We start from the raw sequence: 25,583 nt of genomic DNA, 5'->3' as shown, positions 1-25,583 counted from the left end.
GCAGCTGTACTGTACTCTACTGTATTGACTCTTATACAGCCTGCCTTCGAAACAGGCTGATAATCAGACAAATGACTACTTTATTATTTAACAATATGGCCTGCTGTTTATGGAAAATGATTGCTGAATGAATGCAATGATAAATGAATGATATCTCCCTACTGTCAGATCCGCTCTGAGGGCCGGACACTAAAGACAGAGCAGGGTTTGCTGCTGCGTTCCCTCCAGTCATCAGACAGCGGCGTCTACCAGTGCACAGCCACAGAGAAGAACTTCAAACACACGCTGGTCAAGCTACAGCTGGTGGTCCTGTCCAGCCGCACGGTCAACAGCATCCTGGTAGAGACAGGCAGCCCAGCCCTGCCACACCTCCAGACCAGCCCTTGGACCCCCAGTGCGGGTCAGTACAAGGACCTGCTGACCATCCTGAGCCAGCCAGAGATGGGCCTGATCAACCAGTACTGTCAAGACTACTGGCAGCTGGGAGAGGGCAGTCCGGGGGACCCCATGCTGGCCGTTGGCAAGGCCAAGGAACTGAAGGAGCTGAAAGAGCAGAAGAAGCCCCGCAACCGCCGGCATCATGACGATGAGGATGAGCGTGAGGACGATGACGATGAGCACACCACCCCAGCCGAAACATGAGGCCGTAGGCTTATACCACAGGCCACACACTACCCCAACACCCGACCCCCGACCCCTTGTCCCATCTGCTCTCTCCCTCTCTGCACAACCCTCCAGAAATGGGAAAGACTTCAATCAAAGGATTAAAAAAAGTAATGATCAATAGCGATAAGAAAGAGAAACCACTACAAGCAAACAACAAACAGGTTCTTCTTAACTGTTAAAAAGATACACAGTATTTATTGTAGGTTGTACATAGTAAGATTCTGTGGATTTCTTTGTACTTAAATAGAAAACAAGGCTTTTTTGTGCAAATCTGATTGTTATTATAATGATATTATTGTTGGTAGTGTTATTGTTTATTACAAATGGTGTTATTACATTGCAAAAAATCTTTATGTTCTGTATTTTGGATGAAGCACAGCAACACATCGAAAGGACATTTGAAAGTGTAAATATCTACAGCTGAATGGACTGATAAGAATGTTTTCAAAAAGATTTTGTTAATTTGGCTCCGTGTTGGATCATTCCACTGCTGGCAGTATGCAGTCTGAGGTGGGAGGAGTCAGATCACTGATGTGTGATGAACCTCCCCCAAAGACATGATGGACAGTTGATTCCCACAGCCAATGAACTATAAGGATGTCACTTCAAGGCACTTCATTGGACACACAGATAGATGAGAAAATGCCGATACGAGGCTGCAGCTTTGAGTTTGTCCCACGGCCACAGACAGACACGAGAGTGAAAGGCCTTGTGGGAAATGATGCCCTCCTCTTCCTTAGCCAGCCTAACTGACCTAACAGGGGTGAAACAAGACTTGACCCCAAATTCCCTAAAGTATTTTCTACTCTTCCAGAAGCTGATGAGGGGTGCCTGTGTGTTCTGTGGTCCAATCTGGCTTTCTTTCAAACCCATTTGTTATATTTACATTGATATTGCCAGTCTCTTCCAGAACTAGTTGCTGTGGACTTTTTGTGTGTATATGTAGTATATGTAAATATGACATCTCAATGTTGTACCCTTGAGGCTGTGATAGTTAAAATAAGCGCTTTGGGGGATGGGATAGAAATCACATTGACTTTTCTTTGTACACCATTGTTCAATTGAGATTAGAGTTTCAAGCAGGCCGCTACATAATTTGTGACAATTTGATTTTGCACAATTACTACAAGAGATAAAGAAATCTCTTAGTCTCCAAACTAATCCATAAGTATACTGGTTTGCATTCCAGCCTATACCTATTCTCCTTATGAGGTCAGTTGTTTCATATGAATTGTGCTAAACATTTCTAAACTCCTCCAATCCTGCCATGTAGTCTCCAATATCGCAGCTCTCCTTGTAATATATATACCCTTAGTCCACATTGTTTTACGTCAGATAGCGCAACAATTTTGCCTTCACTGATTGGCAGTTGAGGGACGAGCGTAGGAGTGACGCCACCTGACGTAAGACAATGGTTAGTCCATGGAAGTCACTAAAGGGAAAGTGTGCAAAGACTGTTTTAAAAATGAAAGTGTAACATGTTGGAGAGGGTTACTATAGGTTTGTCAGAGCTGTTGTCCATCTCCTACAGAAGGTAAATGTTACACAACTCTCACTAAAGAGTTTATTCAACTTCTCTGAATCGCCGTTGTTGATGGTATTCTGCATGAAAATGACTCCGTCTCCATGTACAACTCTATGTATATAGCTACAGCCACTAGAATGATCTGCTCTTGACCACAGGAAAACACATACCAAACTCTTTGGGACGGTGGCTTTTCATTGTGTGCATGAAATGTATTATGTACTGTATATGATATTCGTCCAAAATGCTATGCTGTGGATGTCAGTGGATGGAAAGGCAGATGGAGTCATACCCTAGTGGGGGAATATTCAACACACAGAGGCCCCTTTGTCTCTTTAGCTCTCCTTCTCTCTCTCTCTCTTTACCTCTGTCCTCTCTCTTTCTCTATTTACCTCTCTCGTCTCTCTTTCTCTCTTTACCTCTCTCCTCTCTCTTTCTCTATTTACCTCTCTCTTTCTCTCGTTCTCTTCCTTTCACTCTTCCTTTTCCTTTCGCTCTTCTTCTCTCTCTCATCCTCTCTCTCTCTCTCTCGCTCCCTCTTTCTTTCCAAAAAGTTTTTTGTTGTTGTTGCATATTTCAAATATATGCATCTTTGGCAAATTTTTGGTATGGGTTATTTAGGAAAAATCACTTAGTATGACATAAAGCACAGTTGATGTTATTGTAATGATTTGTGTAAACAACTATTTCTCCTTTCTCATTGATGTTGCTGACTAATAAATTAAAGCTCTATATTTTATAAAAACAGAAATCATTTTTATATTCATATGGTGCATGGATAACGATACTGGACAAAAATATAAATGCAACGTGCAACAATTTCTAAGATTTTACTGAGTTACAGTTCATATAAAGAAATCAGTCAATTAAAATAAATTCCTTAGGCCTTAGTCTATGAATTTCACATGACTGGGAATATAGATATGCATCTGTTGCTCATAGATACATAAAAAAAAGCTTCGCAATGGGCCTCAAGATCTCGCCATGGCATCTCTGTGCATTCAAATTACCATCGATAAATCCAATTGTGTTCGTTGTCCGTAGTTTATGCCTGCACATAACCCCACCGCCACCATGGGGCGCACTCTTCATAATGTTGACATGAGCAAACCACATGCCCACATGATGCCATACACGTAGTCTGTGGTTGTGAGGCCGTACTGCAAAATTCTCTAAAACGACGTTGGAGGCGGATTTTTGGTAGAGAAATTAACATTAAATTGTCTGGCACAGCTCTGCTGGACATTTCTGCAGTCACCATGTCAATTGCACGCTCCCTCAAAATTTGAGACATCTGTGGCACTGTGTTGTGTGACAAAACTGCACATTTCAGAGTGACCTTTTATTGTTCCCAGCACAAGGTGCACCTGTGTAATGATCATACTGTTTAATCATCTTCTTGATATGCTACAGCTGCCAGGTGGATGGATTATCTTGGCAAAGGAGAAATGCTCACTAACAGGGATGTCAACAAATTTGTGCACAACATTTGAGAGAAATAAACTTTTTGTGCATACAGAATATTTCTGGGATCTTTTATTTCAGCTCATAAAACATGGGACCAACACTTTACATGTTGCATTCATATTTTTATTCAGTGTATATACAGTACAGTAAGGTCACATAGACAGGTTTCGGGTCTCATGCACTGGCCTCAACCCTTTTTTGCGTCAACTGATCCTAATTTGTTTAGTGGTTCTTACAATTTACGAAAGCTGAGTGCTGGAGTTGTCCTTCTTCCATCTCTCAGAGGACACACTGTGGATTAGGTTTTGTTACCATCTTCAGATTGAGGTCAATGAGATCTGTCAGGTGAAACTAAAGCCCTGTAAGTACCTTTGAGATCACACCCCTCAGTCTAGAGTTGGGTAGGTTACTTTCTAAATGTAATCCATTACAGTTACTAGTTACCTGTCAAATTGTAATCAGTCATGTAACTTTTGGATTACCCAAACTCAGTTAAGTAATCTGATTACATTCAGTCATTTTTATATCACTTTCCTTTTAAGAGGATTTGGAAGAAGACAAACATCTATTGCAGGATAAATCAATGTTCAAGTTTACATAGCTGGCCGTATATGGATTTTTAAATTTTACTTTATGGGTTGGTTATGTAGGTTTCTTCAAACCCATCGCTTTCTACTACATATAACAATAATAATAATATATAATAATTATATATTTATATTAAAAACCAAAGTCTATCAAAATTCCAGTCATTCTAATGAATACCCCTTGATCTTCAAGAATAGGACTTGGAAATATGGAAGTATAGATTAGCCAAATTGTTTTACCTGAGCATAACCCCAAAAGTAAGGACTTATTAGCCAGCTCTACTCTGTTGATTATGATTTTGTTGTCATGGAGGACTGATTGGGCTCATTGATTCGAGTTGGAAAATAAATGCTGCGCTCATGGAATGGCAGGCTTTGAGCACTACTGAAAAGGGCTATTTATATGTGAAAAATGAATGCCACATGCTGCATTTGTTATAGGCCTATTGTTTACCTTTTTGTTGGTGACACTTTGATATCTTAATATGGAGCTGTTTAAAGGGCAAATCCACAGATGAAACAATAACAAAATGGTCGCCCCACCTCTGTTTTGGTAAAAAGCTGAGGGATTGACCTGGAGAAATGTAATCACTCTCAGATTAATAGACAGAGCTGTGGATGCAAGGACTGATCTTCATCATATCAAAATGATTGTTTTAACCATGTTATGAGGCTATACAGTGTTTGTTTACATTTGCCATGTTTACAAACATTGGAGAAGAACAAGCTTATATTTATGGTTCTGATGGGGTGCGATAAGTTATATTATATTCTTCAGTTATATTATTTTATATTACAGTGCCAGTCAATAGTTTGGACACACCTACTCATTCCAGGGTCTTTCTTTATTTTTACTATTTGCTACATTGTAGAGTAACAGTGGTAAAATACCGCTATTATTCTACATTAAGAAGGAAATAAATTCCACAAATTAACTTTTAACAAGGCACACCTGTTAATTGAAATGCATTCCCAGTGACAACCTCACAAAGCTGGTTGAGAGAATGCCAAGACTGTGCAAAGCTGTTATCAATGCAAAGGGTGGCTCCTTGAAGAATTTCAAGTGTAAAATATATTTGGATTTGTTTAACACTTTTCTGGTTACTACATGATTCCATATGCGTCATTTCATAGTTTTGATGTCTTCACTATTATTCTACAATGTAGAAAATAGTCAAAATAAAGAAAAACCCTGGAATGAGTAGGTGTGTCCAAACTTCTGACTGGTACTGTATATATAAGTCCAGAAATGGATGTAGCAACTACAGATTGCCCCTTTAAGTCTATCAAAGGTGTGAGAGTTTGAACATGTGTCCATTAGGCCAATGGATTTGTTTTTTTATCAGCATGAATTAGATTGGAATAAATGTGGGGCTTTTATTGCTCATAGGCTGGGAACCACACTATGCAGCTGTTGCAAGAGCACATTTTTCACTGGCTGTCCACTGGTTTCAAAAACAATGATTGCTAGGCATCTTAAACTTCTTGAATTCAACCATTATTGGGTTCAAATACACATTTAGATTTGTGAACAGCCATCCACAACAACCACAATCCGTAAACTACACCACTGCTGTCATCCTTACCTCCAAGTGTTTATTCAAGTTGGATAATCTTTGAATGCCGACAGCAGTTGCACCGTTGGAAGACATAGTCCGCCTAGTCCTGCACCTTTCCCGTGACCCATCAAACACATTTGGTGTGTCATCATAGTGGTCTCTGACTTGTGGTCAGACTCGCTCAGGTGAACAAACTTAAACTTGTGCCTTTTTTCAATGCTGATTTGAATGTCAATGAGAAAACAGAGAAGTGTAAAATATTTGTTTGCGCAAACATCCTTTCTGGATTTAAAAGTAATTCTCAAAGTAATCATCTAGTTTTTCAAAAGTATCTGTAATCTGATTACAATATTTTTTGCTGGTAACATAGCGGATTACAGTTACCGTTTTTTTGTTTTTTGTAATCCCTTACATGTAACAGATTACTGGCTGTCCACTGGTTTCAAAAACAACCCTGAGAACTCCACAACCAAATCAAATCAAATCAAATGTATTTATATCTTACATCAGCTGATATCTCAAAGTGCTGTACAGAAACCCATCCTAAAACCTCAAACAGCAAGCAATGCAGGTGTAGAAGCACGGTGGCTAGGAAAAACTCCCTAGAAAGGCAAAAACCTAGGAAGAATCCTAGAGAGGAACCAGGCTATGAGGGGTGGCCAGTCCTCTTCTGGCTGTGCCGGGTGGAGATTATAACAGAACATGGCCAAGATGTTCAAATATTAATAAATGACCAGCATGGTCAAATAATATTAATCACAGTAGTTGTCGAGGGTGCAACAGGTCAGCACCTTAGGAGTAAATGTCAGTTGGCTTTTCATAGCCGATCATTGAGAGTATCTCTACCGCTCCTGCTGTCTCTAGAGAGTTGAAAACAGCAGGTCTGGGACAGGTAGCACATCCGGTGAACAGGTCAGTGTTAAATATCCTCAGGCAGAACAGTTGAAACTGGAGCAGCAGCACGGCCAGGTGGACTGGGGACAGCAAGGAGCCAGGTAGTCCTGAGGCATGGTCCTAGGGCTCAGGTCCTCCGAGAGAGAGAAAGAAAGAAAGAGAGAATTAGAGAGAGCATACTTAAATTCACACAGGACACCGGATAAGACAAGAGAAATACTAGATATAACAGACTGACCCTAGCCCCCTGACACATAATTTACTGCAGCATAAATACTGGAGGCTGAGACAGGAGGGGTCAGGAGACACTGTGGCCCCACACGATGATACCCCCGGACAGGGCCAAACAGGCAGGATATAACCCCACCCACTTTTCCAAAGCACAGCCCCCACACCACTAGAGGGATATCTTTAACCACCAACTTACCATCCTGAGACAAGGCCGAGTATAGCCCACAAAGATCTCCGCCACGGCACAACCCAAGGGGGGGCACCAACCCAGACAGGAAGACTACGTCAGTGACTCAACCCACTCAAGTGACGCACCCCTCCTAGGGACGGCATGGAAGAGCACCAGTAAGCCAGTGACTCAGCCCCTGTAATAGGGTTAGAGGCAGAGAATCCCAGTGGAGAGAGGGGAACCCGGCCAGGCAGAGACAGCCTGTTCGTTGCTCCAGTGCCTTTCCGTTCACCTTCACACTCCTCAATCATATGACCTACTGAAGAGATGAGTCTTCAATAAAGACTTAAAGGTTGAGACCGAGTCTGCATCTCTCACATGGGTAGGCAGACCATTCCATAAAAATGGAGCTCTATAGGAGAAAGCCCTGCCTCCAGCTGTTTGCTTAGAAATTCTAGGGACAATTAGGAGGCTTGCGTCTTGTGACCGTAGCGTACGTGTAGGTATGTACGGTAGGACCAAATCGGAAAGATAAGTAGGAGCAAGCCCATGTAATGTAAGTTAGCAGTAAAACCTTGAAATCAGCCCTTGCCTTGACAGGAAGCCAGTGTAGGGAGGCTAGCAGTAATATGATAAAAAATGTTGGTTCTAGTCAGGATTCTAGCAGCCGTATTTAGCACTAACTGAAGTTTATTTAGTGCTTTATCCGGGTAGCTGGAAAGTAGAGCATTGCAGTAGTCTAACCTAGAAGTGACAAAAGTATGGATGAATTTTTCTGCATCATTTTTGGACAGACAATTTCAGATTTTTGCAATGTTACATAGATGGAAAAAAGCTGTCCTTGAAACAGTCTTGATATGTTCATCAAAAAAGAGATCAGGGTCCAGAGTAATGCCGAGGTCCTTCACCGTTTTATTTGAGACAACTGCACAACCATCAAGATTAATTGTCAGATTCAACAGAATATCTCTTTGTTTCTTTGGACCTAGAATAACCCTGAGTATACAGTATCCTCAGTGTGTTCCACAAGTGTGAGCTGAGTAATGTACAGTGTCTTCGGGAAGCCATCATTTTCTACATTTTGTTAAATTACTCCTTGCTGTCCCCAACATTTATTCTAAAAAATTTTTGAATTATCCTAAGCAATCTACGCATAATGACTAAGAGAAAACAGTTTTTTAAATTTTAAATTTGTACAAATTTATTGAAAATTAAAACCAGAAAAACCTTATATACATAAGTATTGAGACCCTTTGCTATGAGACTCGAAATTGAGCTCAGGTGCATCCTGTTTCCATTAATCATCCTTGAGCTGTTTCTACAACTTGATTGGAGTCCACCTGTGGTAAACTGTATTGATTTGGAAGAACATCTCAGAGCATAAACCAAGCCAAACTGAGAAATTGGGGTAGAAGGGTCTTGGTCAGGGAGGTGACCAAAAACCCAGTGGTCACTCTGACAGAGCTCTAGAGTTCCTCTGTGGAGATAGGAGTTCCTTCCAGAAGGACAACCATCTCTGCAGCACTCCACCAATCAGGCCTTTATGGTAGAGTGGCCAGAAGGAAGTAAAAGGCACATGACAGTACTTAAAGACTCTCAGACCATGAGAAACAAGATTCTCTGGTCTGATGAAATCAAGATTGAACGCTTTGGCCTGAATGCCAAGCATCACGTCTGAAGGAAACCTGGCACCATCCCTACGGTGAAGAATGGTGGTGGCAGCATCTTGCCATAGGGATGTTTTTCAGTGGCAGGGACTGGGAGACTAATGAGGATCGAGGGAAAGATGAACGGAGAAAAGTACGGAGAGATCCTTGATGAAAAACTGCTCCAGAGTGCTCAGGACGTCAGACTGGAGCAATGGTTCACCTTCCAACAGGACAACGAGCATAAGCACACAGCCAAGACAACTCAGGAGTGGCTTCAGGACAAGTCTCTGAATGTCCTTGGGTGGCCCAACCAGAGTCCGGACTTGAACCCGATCAAACATCTCAGGAGAGACCTGAAAATAGCTGTGCAGCAATGCTCCCCATCCAACCTGACAAAGCTTGAGAGGATCTGCAGAGAAGAATGGGTGAAACTCCCCAAATACAGCTGTGCCAAGCTTGTAGCGTCATACCCAAGAAGACTCGAGGCTGTAATAGCTGCCAAAGGTTCTTCAACAAAGTACTGAGTAAAGGGTCTGAATACTTTTGTAAATGTGATATTTCAGTGTTTTTATTTTTTTATATATATATATATATATACTGTATATTAGCAAACATTTCTAAAACCCTTTTTTTCTTTGTCATTATGGGGTATTGTGTGTAGATTGGTGAGGAGAAAAAACTATTTAATCAATTTTAGAATGAGGCTATATTTTAACAAAAAGTAGGGGTCTGAATACCTTCCGAAGGCACTGTATGTTGTAGTCTGTGTAGTCTTTTTCATTATAAGGTGACATCAGCTTTGCCATGAGAGGCACACTTCAAATAGAGTGAGTCTCTAAGAGTTAGACAATGAAGTCCACAGCAGTAACTACCTCTGCCCTGCTGTAGACCAGTGTTCTGTAGAACAATGGGAACTATAGGTGAGCTTCTCATTGACAAGCAATAGCATGATTCATTGTACACTGATCAACTGTATACCTTGTTTCCTCTTTGTGTGAGAGCTCTCACCCCTAACCTCTTTCTACCTCACTTACTTACTACTCACTAAGGTATTTTACTCCTCATGGAACATAGGCCAGAGGATGAAGATGAAGATGTCTTTCTACCTCCCTCACTCTTATCAAGCCAGCTGAGGCCAGATAAGTACTTGAGCCGATGTGCATCTTCCGCTGAGCACAGCAAAGTCCTCCTAAACCTCAACCTTAAAAAGGTTAGGTCACTCATACGCCATGTACCCCTGCATCTCGTTCCCCCTGCCCCAGGAGTCTTCTGTCCTTGTGCCCTATTGGCCATCCCTGATCAGGTGGACAGAGGATGCCTAAAATCTTCTCTAAGACTTGAAAACACTCAATCATTTTCCTCTCCGGTGTTCGTTAAAAGCAGTTGACGTGGCATCTGCGTAGTTTACAACACCAGTCGGCCCTCTAGGTGATCAGCTAGGACGGTTTTCCCCTTTTCTTTGGTTTTGAGCTGAATCCGGGGTGTGAGCATGGGGGCCGGAGCGAGCGCAGAGGACAAGCACTCCAAAGAACTTGAGAAGAAACTCAAGGAGGACGCAGAGAAGGACGCCAGGACAGTCAAGCTGCTGCTTCTGGGTAATGTCTGCCTGTCTGGCCCTCTGGTCCTCTGCTCTGGGGAAGGGCCTGTGTGGAGGGTGGTCTATGGGGTGCCTCATCATAACCTGGTATCCAGACTATGCACTAAATGAGTCATAGGCTCTAAGGCCCTATGTGACTGTCCAGTGATTGAGTCTTATCTGGTCTGTTGCTCGGGATGGCTTCCTTAGTATTTTATAGAACGTGAAAAGGTTTCTTTCTTAAAAGCAACCTTTTGACACTAAGTGTGTAATCCCATGTTTATATTGCTGAGTAGACTCTACTATACTCTTAGAAAAAAAGGGTTCCAAAAGGGTTCTTCGGTTGTCCCCACAGGATACCCTTTTAGGTTCTAGATCACACCTTTTATCCTAAGAGGGATAGGGATAGCGATAGTTCTGTCCTCGGTCATTTAACCTTGAGAGAGATGTGAAGATCATGTCCATAGTAGTCTCCTGTGGTGTTGAATAATGCAGGTGTGTAGACAGAGACAATGTTATCTTGTCTCTTCGTATTATATTGTTAATCATGCAGTTGCCCTAAACCAAATTGGATTGTAATTTAGACTTTACCAGCCTTGCAAACTCATTATTTTGTAATGATTTTGTCTTTATTGGGGATCAATCAAGGTAAATGTCAAAGCTAATAGAATTACTATGCCAAATACATTTACCCTCTTGTCGACATATGCTAAATTGACTGAAAAGGCTGATATTCAGAGTCACTACATTTTGCATTAGCAACAACGGTGAAGCTAAGCATCCTTGGTCACTCTGCAGGAGCCCGAGGCTGTAGCTTATCCCCCCTGGCTTTCACACTATTGTTCTGAACACTTTGGTAATTACTCAGCTCAAGCCCCTGGTAATCCTCAAACAACAATTGTTGCAGTACAGAAGTCTTAACCCCACACTACTGCACACACACCCTAACCTAATTACCCCAATGCAAACCTATTATAGCTCCACTGACCCCAACATCCACGCTTAACTGAACACCCTGCACCAATACTTTATGAACTAAGTCTTAGCAAGTATCTAGGGGACGAGCGAGAGAGAGAGAGTGCGAGAGAGAGAAACAAACAGACAGACAGACAGTGGGAGGGAGACAGACAGTGGGAGGGAGGGAGGGAGGGAGGGAGGGAGGGAGGGAGGGAGGGAGGGAGGGAGGGAGGGAGGGAGGGAGGGAGGGAGGGAGGGAGGGAGGGAGGGAGGGAGGGAGGGAGGGAGGGAGGGAGGGAGGGAGGGAGGGAGGGAGGGAGGGAGCACTTTCATGTCATCATAAACCTGATTAGGACCACAACATTGATTGTAGATTCCTGAGTTGTAATAGCCATGTAGTGAACACATGGAACACATGTAGATTGAGGTGGTTCTGTTGACAGAAGAACATTCAGCACAGCAGTCTATTGACACTGTCCCTGAGGGGCCTCAATACCTCATAGACACTCTATTAGAGACTGAGCTAGTGTGTGTCTCTCCCTGACATTGATCAATCAATCAAATTCATTATATAAATTCATTTTTACATAAGCAGTTACCCTGGCAACTAATAACCATGATGACTGTAGAGGGGCAGCAGGGTCAACTAATTACCATGATGGCTGTAGAGGGGCAGCAGGGTCAACTAATAACCATGATGGCTGTAGAGGGGCAGCAGGGTCAACTAATAACCATGATGGCTGTAGAGGGGCAGCAGGGCCAACTAATAACCATGATGGCTGTAGAGGGACAGCAGGGTCAACTAATAAGCATAAAGGCTGTAGAGGGGCAGCAGGGTCAACTAATAACCATGATGGCTATAGAGGGGCAGCAGGGTCAACTAATAACCATGATGGCAGGAGAGGGGCAGCAGGGCCAACTAATAACCATGATGGTTGAAGAGGGACAGCAGGGTCAACTAATAACCATGATGGCTGTAGAGGGACAGCAGGGTCAATTAATAACCATGATGGCTGTAGAGGGGCAGCAGGGGCAACTAATAACCATGATGGCTGTAGAAGGGCAGCAGGAGAGAATAATAACCATGATGGAAATAGAGGGGCAGCAGGGCCAACTAATAACCATGATGGCTGTAGAGGGACAGCAGGGTCAACTAATAACCATGATGGCTGTAGAGGGGCAGCAGGGCCAACTAATAACCATGATGGCTGTAGAAGGGCAGCAGGAGAGAATAATAACCATGATGGAAATAGAGGGACAGCAGGGCCAACTAATAACCATGATGGCTGTAAAAGGGCAGCAGGAGAGAATAATAACCATGATGGAAATAGAGGGGCAGCAGGGCCAACTAATAACCATGATGGCAGGAGAGGGGCAGCAGGGCCAATTAATAACCATGATGGCTGTAGAGGGGAAGCAGGGTCAACTAATAACCATGATGGCGTGTAGACAGGCAGCAGGGTCAACTAATAACCATGATGGCTGTAGAGGTGCAGCAGGGCCAACTAATAACCATGATGGCTGTAGAAGGGCAGCAGGAGAGAATAATAACCATGATGGAAATAGAGGGGCAGCAGGGCCAACTAATAACCATGATGGCTGTAGAGAAGCAGCAGGGCCAACTAAAAACCATGATGGCTGTGGAGGGGCAGCAGGGTAACTAATAGCTATGATGGCTATAGAAGGGCAGCAGGGTCAACTAATAACCATGATGGCTGTAGAGGGGCAGCAGGTTCAACTAATAACCATGATGGATATAGAGGGGCATCAGGGTCAACTAATAACCATGATGGATATAGAGGGGCAGCAGGGCCAATTTATAACCATGATGGCTGTAGAGGGGCAGCAGGTTCAACTAATAACCATGATGGATATAGAGGGGCAGCAGGGCCAATTAATAACCATGATGGAAATAGAGGGGCAGCAGGGCCAACTAATAACCATGATGGCTGTAGAGAGGCAGCAGGGCCAACTAATAACCATGATGGCTGTAGAGGGGCAGCAGGGCCAACTAATAACCATGATGGCTGTAGAAGGGCAGCAGGAGAGTATAATAACCATGATGGAAATAGAGGGGCAGCAGGGCCAACTAATAACCATGATGGCTGTAGAAGTGCAGCAGGAGAGAATAATAACCATGATGGAAATAGAGGGGCAGCAGGGCCAACTAATAACCATGATGGCTGTAGAAGGGCAGCAGGAGAGAATAATAACCATGATGAAAATAGAGGGGCAGCAGGGCCAACTAATAACCATGATGGCTGTAGAAGTGCAGCAGGAGAGAATAATAACCATGATGGAAATAGAGGGGCAGCAGGGCCAACTAATAACCATGATGGCTGTAGAAGTGCAGCAGGGTCAACTAATAACCATGATGACTGTGGAGGGACAGCAGGGTCAACTAATAGCTATGATGGCTGTAGAAGGGCAGCAGGGTCAACTAATAACCATGATGGCTGTAGAGGGGCAGCAGGTTCAACTAATAACCATGACGGATATAGAGGGGCAGCAGGGCCAACTAATAACCATGATGGCTGAAGAGGGACAGCAGGGTCAACTAATAACCATGATGGCTGTAGAGGGACAGCAGGGTCAACTAATAACCATGATGGCTGTAGAGGGGCAGCAGGGCCAACTAATAACCATGATGGCTGTAGAAGGGCAGCAGGGTCAACTAATAACCATGATGACTGTGGAGGGGCAGCAGGGTCAACTAATAGCTATGATGGCTGTAGAAGGGCAGCAGGGCCAATTAATAACCATGATGGAAATAGAGGGGCAGCAGGGCCAACTAATAACCATGATGGCTGTAGAGAGGCAGCAGGGCCAACTAATAACCATGATGGCTGTAGAGGGGCAGCAGGGTCAACTAATAACCATGATGGCAGGAGAGGGGCAGCAGGGCCAACTAATAACCATGATGGCTGTAGAAGGGCAGCAGGAGAGAATAATAACCATGATGGAAATAGAGGGGCAGCAGGGCCAACTAATAACCATGATGGCTGTAGAAGGGCAGCAGGAGAGAATAATAACCATGATAAAAATAGAGGGGCAGCAGGGCCAACTAATAACCATGATGGCTGTAGAGGGGCAGCAGGGTCAACTAATAACCATGATGGCTGTAGAGGGGCAGCAGGACCAACTAATAACCATGATGGCTGTAGAAGGGCAGCAGGAGAGAATAATAACCATGATGGAAATAGAGGGGCAGCAGTGCCAACTAATAACCATGATGGCTGAAAAGAGAGGCACCAGGGTCAACTAATAACCATGATGGCTGCCGAGGGGCAGCAGGGTCAACTAATAACCATGATGACTGTAGAGGGGCAGCAGGGTCAACTAATAGCTATGATGGCTGTAGAAGGGCAGCAGGGTCAACTAATAACCATGATGGCTGTAGAGGGGCAGCAGGTTCAACTAATAACCATGATGGATATAGAGGGGCAGCAGGGTCAACTAATAACCATGATGGATATAGAGGGGCAGCAGGGCCAATTAATAACCATGATGGCTGTAGAGGGGCAGTAGGTTCAACTAATAACCATGATGGATATAGAGGGGCAGCAGGGCCAATTAATAACCATGATGGAAATAGAGGAGCAGCAGGGCCAACTAATAACCATGATGGCTGTAGAGAGGCAGTAGGGCCAACTAATAACCATGATGGCAGCAGAGGGGCAGCAGGGTCAACTAATAACCATGATGACTGTGGAGGGGCAGCAGGGTCAACTAATAGCTATGATGGCTGTAGAAGGGCAGCAGGGCCAATTAATAACCATGATGGAAATAGAGGGGCAGCAGGGCCAACTAATAACCATGATGGCAGGAGAGGGGCAGCAGGGCCAACTAATAACCATGATGGCTGTAGAAGGGCAGCAGGAGAGAATAATAACCATGATGGAAATAGAGGGGCAGCAAGGCCAACTAATAACCATGATGGCTGTAGAAGGGCAGCAGGAGAGAATAATAACCATGATGAAAATAGAGGGGCAGCAGGGCCAACTAATAGCCATGATGGCTGTAGAAGTGCAGCAGGAGAGAATAATAACCATGATGGAAATAGAGGGGCAGCAGGGCCAACTAATAACCATGATGGCTGTAGAGAGGCAGCAGGGCCAACTAAAAACCATGATGGCTGCCGAGGGGCAGCAGGGTCAACTAATAACCATGATGACTGTGGAGGGACAGCAGGGTCAACTAATAGCTATGATTGCTGTAGAAGGGCAGCAGGGTCAACTAATAACCATGATGGCTGTAGAGGGGCAGCATGTTCAACTAATAACCTAGATGGATATAGAGGGGCAGCAGGGTCAACTAATAACCATGATGGATATAGAGGGGCAGCAGGGCCAACTAATAACCATGATGGATATGGAGGGGCAGCAGGGCCAATTAATAACCATGATGGCTCTAGATTGGCAGCAGGGCCAACTAATAACCATGATGGCTGTAGAAGGGCAGCAGGAGAGAATAATAACCATGATGGATATAGAGGGGCAGCAGGGCCAACTAATAACCATGATGGCTGTAGAGAGGCACCAGGGGCAACTAATAACCATGATGGCTGCCGAGGGGCAGCAGGGTCAACTAATAACCATGATGACTGTAGAGGGGCAGCAGGGTCAACTAATAGCTATGATGGCTGTAGAAGGGCAGCAGGGTCAACTAATAACCATGATGGCTGTAGAGGGGCAGCAGGTTCAACTAATAACCATGATGGATATAGAGGGGCAGCAGGGTCAACTAATAACCATGATGGATATAGAGGGGCAGCAGGGCCAATTAATAACCATGATGGCTGTAGAGGGGCAGCAGGTTCAACTAATAACCATGATGGATATAGAGGGGCAGCAGGGCCAATTAATAACCATGATGGAAATAGAGGAGCAGCAGGGCCAACTAATAACCATGATGGCTGTAGAGAGGCAGTAGGGCCAACTAATAACCATGATGGCAGCAGAGGGGCAGCAGGGTCAACTAATAACCATGATGACTGTGGAGGGGCAGCAGGGTCAACTAATAGCTATGATGGCTGTAGAAGGGCAGCAGGGCCAATTAATAACCATGACTGAAATAGAGGGGCAGCAGGGCCAACTAATAACCATGATGGCTGTAGAAGTGCAGCAGGAGAGAATAATAACCATGATGAAAATAGATGGGCAGCAGGGCCAACTAATAACCATGATGGCTGTAGAAGTGCAGCAGGAGAGAATAATAACCATGATGGAAATAGAGGGGCAGCAGGGCCAACTAATAACCATGATGGCTGTAGAGAGGCAGCAGGGCCAACTAAAAACCATGATGGCTGCCGAGGGGCAGCAGGGTCAACTAATAACCATGATGACTGTGGAGGGACAGCAGGGTCAACTAATAGCCATGATGGCTGTAGAAGGGCAGCAGGGTCAACTAATAACCATGATGGCTGTAGAGGGGCAGCAGGTTCAACTAATAACCATGATGGATATAGAGGGGCAGCAGGGTCAACTAATAACCATGATGGATATAGAGGGGCAGCAGGGCCAATTAATAACCATGATGGCTGTAGAGGGGCAGCAGGGTCAACTAATAACCATGATGGATATAGAGGGGCAGCAGGGCCAATTAATAACCATGATGGCTGTAGAGGGGCAGCAGGTTCAACTAATAACCATGATGGATATAGAGGGGCAGCAGGGCCAATTAATAACCATGATGGAAATAGAGGAGCAGCAGGGCCAACTAATAACCATGATGGCTGTAGAGAGGCAGCAGGAGAGAATAATAACCATGATGAAAATAGAGGGGCAGCAGGGCCAACTAATAGCCATGATGGCTGTAGAAGTGCAGCAGGAGAGAATAATAACCATGATGGAAATAGAGGGGCAGCAGGGCCAACTAATAACCATGATGGCTGTAGAGAGGCAGCAGGGCCAAGTAAAAACCATGATGGCTGCCGAGGGGCAGCAGGGTCAACTAATAACCATGATGACTGTGGAGGGGCAGCAGGGTCAACTAATAGCTATGATGGCTGTAGAAGGGCAGCAGGGCCAATTAATAACCATGATGGAAATAGAGGGGCAGCAGGGCCAACTAATAACCATGATGGCAGGAGAGGGGCAGCAGGGCCAACTAATAACCATGATGGCTGTAGAAGGGCAGCAGGAGAGAATAATAACCATGATGGAAATAGAGGGGCAGCAAGGCCAACTAATAACCATGATGGCTGTAGAAGGGCAGCAGGAGAGAATAATAACCATGATGAAAATAGAGGGGCAGCAGGGCCAACTAATAGCCATGATGGCTGTAGAAGTGCAGCAGGAGAGAATAATAACCATGATGGAAATAGAGGGGCAGCAGGGCCAACTAATAACCATGATGGCTGTAGAGAGGCAGCAGGGCCAACTAAAAACCATGATGGCTGCCGAGGGGCAGCAGGGTCAACTAATAACCATGATGACTGTGGAGGGACAGCAGGGTCAACTAATAGCTATGATTGCTGTAGAAGGGCAGCAGGGTCAACTAATAACCATGATGGCTGTAGAGGGGCAGCATGTTCAACTAATAACCTAGATGGATATAGAGGGGCAGCAGGGTCAACTAATAACCATGATGGATATAGAGGGGCAGCAGGGCCAACTAATAACCATGATGGATATGGAGGGGCAGCAGGGCCAATTAATAACCATGATGGCTCTAGATTGGCAGCAGGGCCAACTAATAACCATGATGGCTGTAGAAGGGCAGCAGGAGAGAATAATAACCATGATGGATATAGAGGGGCAGCAGGGCCAACTAATAACCATGATGGCTGTAGAGAGGCACCAGGGGCAACTAATAACCATGATGGCTGCCGAGGGGCAGCAGGGTCAACTAATAACCATGATGGCTGTAGAGGGGCAGCAGGTTCAACTAATAACCATGATGGATATAGAGGGGCAGCAGGGCCAATTAATAACCATGATGGAAATAGAGGAGCAGCAGGGCCAACTAATAACCATGATGGCTGTAGAGAGGCAGCAGGAGAGAATAATAACCATGATGAAAATAGAGGGGCAGCAGGGCCAACTAATAGCCATGATGGCTGTAGAAGTGCAGCAGGAGAGAATAATAACCATGATGGAAATAGAGGGGCAGCAGGGCCAACTAATAACCATGATGGCTGTAGAGAGGCAGCAGGGCCAACTAAAAACCATGATGGCTGCCGAGGGGCAGCAGGGTCAACTAATAACCATGATGACTGTGGAGGGGCAGCAGGGTCAACTAATAGCTATGATGGCTGTAGAAGGGCAGCAGGGCCAATTAATAACCATGATGGAAATAGAGGGGCAGCAGGGCCAACTAATAACCATGATGGCAGGAGAGGGGCAGCAGGGCCAACTAATAACCATGATGGCTGTAGAAGGGCAGCAGGAGAGAATAATAACCATGATGGAAATAGAGGGGCAGCAAGGCCAACTAATAACCATGATGGCTGTAGAAGGGCAGCAGGAGAGAATAATAACCATGATGAAAATAGAGGGGCAGCAGGGCCAACTAATAGCCATGATGGCTGTAGAAGTGCAGCAGGAGAGAATAATAACCATGATGGAAATAGAGGGGCAGCAGGGCCAACTAATAACCATGATGGCTGTAGAGAGGCAGCAGGGCCAACTAAAAACCATGATGGCTGCCGAGGGGCAGCAGGGTCAACTAATAACCATGATGACTGTGGAGGGACAGCAGGGTCAACTAATAGCTATGATTGCTGTAGAAGGGCAGCAGGGTCAACTAATAACCATGATGGCTGTAGAGGGGCAGCATGTTCAACTAATAACCTAGATGGATATAGAGGGGCAGCAGGGTCAACTAATAACCATGATGGATATAGAGGGGCAGCAGGGCCAACTAATAACCATGATGGATATGGAGGGGCAGCAGGGCCAATTAATAACCATGATGGCTCTAGATTGGCAGCAGGGCCAACTAATAACCATGATGGCTGTAGAAGGGCAGCAGGAGAGAATAATAACCATGATGGATATAGAGGGGCAGCAGGGCCAACTAATAACCATGATGGCTGTAGAGAGGCACCAGGGGCAACTAATAACCATGATGGCTGCCGAGGGGCAGCAGGGTCAACTAATAACCATGATGACTGTAGAGGGGCAGCAGGGTCAACTAATAGCTATGATGGCTGTAGAAGGGCAGCAGGGTCAACTAATAACCATGATGGCTGTAGAGGGGCAGCAGGTTCAACTAATAACCATGATGGATATAGAGGGGCAGCAGGGTCAACTAATAACCATGATGGATATAGAGGGGCAGCAGGGCCAATTAATAACCACGATGGCTGTAGAGGGGCAGCAGGTTCAACTAATAACCATGATGGATATAGAGGGGCAGCAGGGCCAATTAATAACCATGATGGAAATAGAGGAGCAGCAGGGCCAACTAATAACCATGATGGCTGTAGAGAGGCAGTAGGGCCAACTAATAACCATGATGGCAGCAGAGGGGCAGCAGGGTCAACTAATAACCATGATGACTGTGGAGGGGCAGCAGGGTCAACTAATAGCTATGATGGCTGTAGAAGGGCAGCAGGGCCAATTAATAACCATGACTGAAATAGAGGGGCAGCAGGGCCAACTAATAACCATGATGGCTGTAGAAGTGCAGCAGGAGAGAATAATAACCATGATGAAAATAGATGGGCAGCAGGGCCAACTAATAACCATGATGGCTGTAGAAGTGCAGCAGGAGAGAATAATAACCATGATGGAAATAGAGGGGCAGCAGGGCCAACTAATAACCATGATGGCTGTAGAGAGGCAGCAGGGCCAACTAAAAACCATGATGGCTGCCGAGGGGCAGCAGGGTCAACTAATAACCATGATGACTGTGGAGGGACAGCAGGGTCAACTAATAGCCATGATGGCTGTAGAAGGGCAGCAGGGTCAACTAATAACCATGATGGCTGTAGAGGGGCAGCAGGTTCAACTAATAACCATGATGGATATAGAGGGGCAGCAGGGTCAACTAATAACCATGATGGATATAGAGGGGCAGCAGGGCCAATTAATAACCATGATGGCTGTAGAGGGGCAGCAGGGTCAACTAATAACCATGATGGATATAGAGGGGCAGCAGGGCCAATTAATAACCATGATGGCTGTAGAGGGGCAGCAGGTTCAACTAATAACCATGATGGATATAGAGGGGCAGCAGGGCCAATTAATAACCATGATGGAAATAGAGGAGCAGCAGGGCCAACTAATAACCATGATGGCTGTAGAGAGGCAGTAGGGCCAACTAATAACCATGATGGCAGCAGAGGGGCAGCAGGGTCAACTAATAACCATGATGACTGTGGAGGGGCAGCAGGGTCAACTAATAGCTATGATGGCTGTAGAAGGGCAGCAGGGCCAATTAATAACCATGATGGAAATAGAGGGGCAGCAGGGCCAACTAATAACCATGATGGCTGTAGAGATGCAGCAGGGCCAACTAATAACCATGATGGCTGTAGAAGGGCAGCAGGAGAGAATAATAACCATGATGAAAATAGAGGGGCAGCAGGGCCAACTAATAACCATGATGGCTGTAGAGAGGCAGCAGGGCCAACTAAAAACCATGATGGCTGCGGAGGGGCAGCAGGGTCAACTAATAACCATGATGACTGTGGAGGGACAGCAGGGTCAACTAATAGCCATGATGGCTGTAGAAGGGCAGCAGGGTCAACTAATAACCATGATGGCTGTAGAGGGGCAGCAGGTTCAACTAATAACCATGATGGATATAGAGGGGCAGCAGGGTCAACTAATAACCATGACTGAAATAGAGGGGCAGCAGGGCCAACTAATAACCATGATGGCTGTAGAAGGGCAGCAGGAGAGAATAATAACCATGATGAAAATAGATGGGCAGCAGGGCCAACTAATAACCATGATGGCTGTAGAAGTGCAGCAGGAGAGAATAATAACCATGATGAAAATAGAGGGGCAGCAAGGCCAACTAATAACCATGATGGCTGTAGAAGTGCAGCAGGAGAGAATAATAACCATGATGGAAATAGAGGGGCAGCAGGGCCAACTAATAACCATGATGGCTGTAGAGAGGCAGCAGGGCCAACTAAAAACCATGATGGCTGCCAAGGGGCAGCAGGGTCAACTAATAACCATGATGACTGTGGAGGGACAGCAGGGTCAACTAATAGCCATGATGGCTGTAGAAGGGCAGCAGGGTCAACTAATAACCATGATGGCTGTAGAGGGGCAGCAGGTTCAACTAATAACCATGATGGATATAGAGGGGCAGCAGGGTCAACTAATAACCATGATGGATATAGAGGGGCAGCAGGGCCAATTAATAACCATGATGGCTGTAGAGGGGCAGCAGGGTCAACTAATAACCATGATGGATATAGAGGGGCAGCAGGGCCAATTAATAACCATGATGGCTGTAGAGGGGCAGCAGGTTCAACTAATAACCATGATGGATATAGAGGGGCAGCAGGGCCAATTAATAACCATGATGGAAATAGAGGAGCAGCAGGGCCAACTAATAACCATGATGGCTGTAGAGAGGCAGTAGGGCCAACTAATAACCATGATGGCAGCAGAGGGGCAGCAGGGTCAACTAATAACCATGATGACTGTGGAGGGGCAGCAGGGTCAACTAATAGCTATGATGGCTGTAGAAGGGCAGCAGGGCCAATTAATAACCATGATGGAAATAGAGGGGCAGCAGGGCCAACTAATAACCATGATGGCTGTAGAGATGCAGCAGGGCCAACTAATAACCATGATGGCTGTAGAGGGGCAGCAGGGTCAACTAATAACCATGATGGCAGGAGAGGGGCAGCAGGGCCAACTAATAACCATGATGGCTGTAGAGGGGCAGCAGGAGAGAATAATAACCATGATGGAAATAGAGGGGCAGCAGGGCCAACTAATAACCATGATGGCTGTAGAAGTGCAGCAGGAGAGAATAATAACCATGATGGAAATAGAGAGGCAGCAGGGCCAACTAATAACCATGATGGCTGTAGAGAGGCAGCAGGGCCAACTGAAAACCATGATGGCTGCAGAGGGGCAGCAGGGTCAACTAATAACCATGATGACTGTGGAGGGACAGCAGGGTCAACTAATAGCTATGATGGCTGTAGAAGGGCAGCAGGGTCAACTAATAACCATGATGGCTGTAGAGGGGCAGCAGGTTCAACTAATAACCATGATGGATATAGAGGGGCAGCAGGGTCAACTAATAACCATGATGGATATAGAGGGGCAGCAGGGCCAATTAATAACCATGATGGCTGTAGAGGGGCAGCAGGTTCAACTAATAACCATGATGGATATAGAGGGGCAGCAGGGCCAATTAATAACCATGATGGAAATAGAGGAGCAGCAGGGCCAACTAATAACCATGATGGCTGTAGAGAGGCAGTAGGGCCAACTAATAACCATGATGGCAGCAGAGGGGCAGCAGGGTCAACTAATAACCATGATGACTGTGGAGGGGCAGCAGGGTCAACTAATAACTATGATGGCTGTAGAAGGGCAGCAGGGTCAACTAATAACCATGATGGCTGTAGAGGGGCAGCAGGTTCAACTAATAACCATGATGTGTAACGACGTTCGTCTGTAGAAGGAGAAGCGGATCAAAAAGCAGCGTGGTGGTTACTCATGTTCTTTAATGGAAAATTAACGATACATGAAATAACATAAATCTACAAAACATCAAACGGAACGTGAAAAACCTATACAGCCTATCCTGTGACAACAAACACAGTGACAGGAACAATCAACCACAAACACAGTGAAACCCAGGCTACCTAAGTATGATTCTCAATCAGAGACCACTAATGACACCTGCCTCTGATTGAGAACCATACTAGGCCGAAAACATAGAAATGCCCCAAAACATAGAAAAACAAACATAGACTGCCCACCCAACTCACGCCCTGACCAACTAAATAAATACAAAACAACGGAAAATCAAGGTCAGAACGTGACATGATGGCTGTAGAGGGGCAGCAGGGCCAACTAATAACCATGATGGCTGTAGAAGGGCAGCAGGAGAGAATAATAACCATGATGGAAATAGAGGGGCAGCAAGGCCAACTAATAACCATGATGGCTGTAGAGAGGCACCAGGGCCAACTAATAACCATGATGGCTGCCGAGTGGCAGCAGGGTCAACTAATAGCTATGATGGCTGTAGAAGGGCAGCAGGGTCAACTAATAACCATGATGGCTGTACAGGGGCAGCAGGTTCAACTAATAACCATGATGGATATAGAGGGGCAGCAGGGTCAACTAATAACCATGATGGATATAGAGGGGCAGCAGGGCCAATTAATAACCATGATGGCTGTAGAGGGGCAGCAGGTTCAACTAATAACCATGATGGATATAGAGGGGCAGCAGGGCCAATTAATAACCATGATGGAAATAGAGGGGCAGCAGGGCCAACTAATAACCATGTTGGCTGTAGAGAGGCAGCAGGGTCAACTAATAACCATGACGGCTGTAGAGGGGCAGCAGGGTCAACTAATAACCATGATGGCTATAGAGGGGCAGCAGGGTCAACTAATAACCATGATGGCAGGAGAGGGGCAGCAGGGCCAACTAAAAACCATGATGGCTGCCGAGGGGCAGCAGGGTCAACTAATAACCATGATGACTGTGGAGGGGCAGCAGGGTCAACTAATAGCTATGATGGCTGTAGAAGGGCAGCAGGGTCAACTAATAACCATCATGGCTGTAGAGGGGCAGCAGGTTCAACTAATAACCATGATGGATATAGAGGGGCAGCAGGGCCAATTAATAACCATGATGGAAATAGAGGAGCAGCAGGGCCAACTAATAACCATTATGGCTGTAGAGAGGCAGTAGGGCCAACTAATAACCATGATGGCAGCAGAGGGGCAGCAGGGTCAACTAATAACCATGATGACTGTGGAGGGGCAGCAGGGTCAACTAATAGCTATGATGGCTGTAGAAGGGCAGCAGGGCCAATTAATAACCATGATGGAAATAGAGGGGCAGCAGGGCCAAATAATAACCATGATGGCTGTAGAGAGGCAGAAGGGCCAACTAATAACCATGATGGCTGTAGAGGGGCAGCAGGGTCAACTAATAACCATGATGGCTGTAGAAGGGCAGCAGGAGAGAATAATAACCATGATGGAAATAGAGGGGCAGCAGGGCCAACTAATAACCAAGATGGCTGTAGAAGGGCAGCAGGAGAGAATAATAACCATGATGGAAATAGAGGGGCAGCAGGGCCAACTAATAACCATGATGGCTGTAGAGAGGCAGCAGGGCCAACTAAAAACCATGATGGCTGCCGAGGGGCAGCAGGGTCAACTAATAACCATGATGACTGTGGAGGGACAGCAGGGTCAACTAATAGCTATGATGGCTGTAGAAGGGCAGCAGGGTCAACTAATAACCATGATGGCTGTAGAGGGGCAGCAGGGTCAACTAATAACCATGATGACTGTGGAGGGACAGCAGGGTCAACTAATAGCTATGATGGCTGTAGAAGGGCAGCAGGGTCAACTAATAACCATGATGGATATAGAGGGGCAGTAGGGCAAATTAATAACCATGATGGCTGTAGAGGGGCAGCAGGTTCAACTAATAACCATGATGGATATAGAGGGGCAGCAGGGCCAATTAATAACCATGATGGATATAGAGGGGCAGCAGGGCCAATTAATAACCATGATTGCTGTAGAGGGGCAGCAGGTTCAATTAATAACCATGATGGAAATAGAGGGGCAGCAGGGCCAACTAATAACCATGATGGCTGTAGACAGGCAGCAGGGTCAACTAATATCCATGATGGCTGTAGAGGGGCAGCAGGGTCAACTAATAACCATGATGGCTATAGAGGGGCAGCAGGGTCAACTAATAACCATGATGGCAGGAGAGGGGCAGCAGGGTCAACTAATAACCATGATGGCTGTAGAGGGGCAGCAGGGTCAACTAATAACCATCATGGATATAGAGGGGCAGCAGGGTCAACTAATAACCATGATGGCTGTAGAGGGGCAGCAGGGTCGACTAATAACAATGATGACTGTAGAGGGGCAGCAGGGCCAACTAATAACCATGATGGCTCTAGAAGGGCAGCAGGAGAGAATAATAACCATGATGGAAATAGAGGAGCAGCAGGGCCAACTAATAACCATGATGGCTGAAAAGAGAGGCACCAGGGCCAACTAATAACCATGATGGCTGCCGAGGGGCAGCAGGGTCAACTAATAACCATGATGACTGGTAGAGGGGCAGCAGGGTCAACTAATAGCTATGATGGCTGTAGAAGGGCAGCAGGGT

At 45.6% G+C, this 25,583-nt stretch overlaps 2 protein-coding genes across 5 annotated transcripts in view; both read left to right on the top strand.

Moving 5' to 3' along the window:
* Positions 1-3,712, top strand: part of LOC110494673 (semaphorin-3F) — a 109,909-nt gene extending 106,197 nt beyond the window's left edge. For all 4 annotated transcript variants that reach the window (XM_021569949.3, XM_021569947.3, XM_090206286.1 and 1 more), the window contains one exon: positions 169-3,712. In XM_021569949.3, the coding sequence (XP_021425624.1) occupies positions 169-642 (474 nt within the window). In that variant the 3' untranslated portion in view covers positions 643-3,712. The remainder of the gene's footprint in view (positions 1-168) is intronic.
* Positions 3,713-9,965: 6,253 nt separating this feature from the next.
* Positions 9,966-25,583, top strand: part of LOC110494676 (guanine nucleotide-binding protein G(t) subunit alpha) — a 29,887-nt gene continuing 14,269 nt past the window's right edge. Inside the window, exon 1 of the mRNA XM_090206282.1 lies at positions 9,966-10,342. Coding sequence (XP_090062408.1) covers positions 10,237-10,342 — 106 coding nt within the window. The 5' untranslated portion in view covers positions 9,966-10,236. The remainder of the gene's footprint in view (positions 10,343-25,583) is intronic.

The sequence above is a fragment of the Oncorhynchus mykiss genome, chromosome 17 (assembly GCF_057628025.1).
Source record: "Oncorhynchus mykiss isolate SJ-2025 chromosome 17, ASM5762802v1, whole genome shotgun sequence".
Lineage (NCBI taxonomy): Eukaryota > Metazoa > Chordata > Actinopteri > Salmoniformes > Salmonidae > Oncorhynchus > Oncorhynchus mykiss.
Note: the sequence above shows the minus strand (reverse complement) of the source record. Positions and strands in the feature narration are given on the sequence as shown.